At 55.2% G+C, this 686-nt stretch overlaps 1 protein-coding gene across 1 annotated transcript in view; it reads left to right on the top strand.

The window, feature by feature from the left end:
- Window positions 1-231: 231 nt before the first annotated feature.
- Window positions 232-686, top strand: part of LOC106535092 (uncharacterized) — a 2277-nt gene continuing 1822 nt past the window's right edge. Inside the window, exon 1 of the mRNA XM_014031975.1 lies at window positions 232-397. Within this exon, the coding sequence (XP_013887429.1) occupies window positions 316-397 (82 nt within the window). The 5' untranslated portion in view covers window positions 232-315. The remainder of the gene's footprint in view (window positions 398-686) is intronic.

Genomic DNA, 686 nt, shown 5'->3' with positions numbered 1-686 from the left:
GTACAGGTCCTGGACACATACAGGTCATGGAGACGTACAGGTCCTGGACATGTACAGGTCCTGGACACGTACAGGTCGTGGAGACGTACAGGTCCTGGAGACGTACAGATCCTGGACACATACAGGTCATGGAGACGTACAGGTCCTGGACACGTACAGGTCCTGGACACGTACAGGTCATGGAGACGTACAGGTCATGGGGACGTACAGCTCCTGGACACCTACAGGTCCTGGAGACTTACAGGTCATGGAGACGTACATGTCCTGGACACGTACAGGTCCTGGATACATACAGGTCCTGGACACGTACAGGTCATGGAGACGCACAGGTCATGGAGACGTACAGGTCCTGGAAACATACAGGTCCTGGAGACGTACAGGTCATGGAGACGTACAGGTCCTGGACACGTACAGGTCCTGGACACGTACAGGTCCTGGACACGTACAGGTCATGGGGACGTACAGCTCCTGGACACCTACAGGTCCTGGAGACGCACAGGTCATAGAGACGTACATGTCCTGGACACGTACAGGTCCTGGACACATACAGGTCCTGGACACATACAGGTCCTGGACACGTACAGCTCATGGAGACATACAGGTCCTGGACACGTACAGGTCCTGGACACGTACAGGTCATGGAGACGTACAGGTCCTGGACACGTACATGTCCTGGAGACGTACAG

Source organism: Austrofundulus limnaeus, unplaced genomic scaffold (genome assembly GCF_001266775.1).
Source record: "Austrofundulus limnaeus strain Quisiro unplaced genomic scaffold, Austrofundulus_limnaeus-1.0 Scaffold1358, whole genome shotgun sequence".
NCBI classification, from domain to species: Eukaryota; Metazoa; Chordata; class Actinopteri; order Cyprinodontiformes; family Rivulidae; genus Austrofundulus; species Austrofundulus limnaeus.
This window is presented reverse-complemented; position numbering and strand designations above follow the sequence as displayed.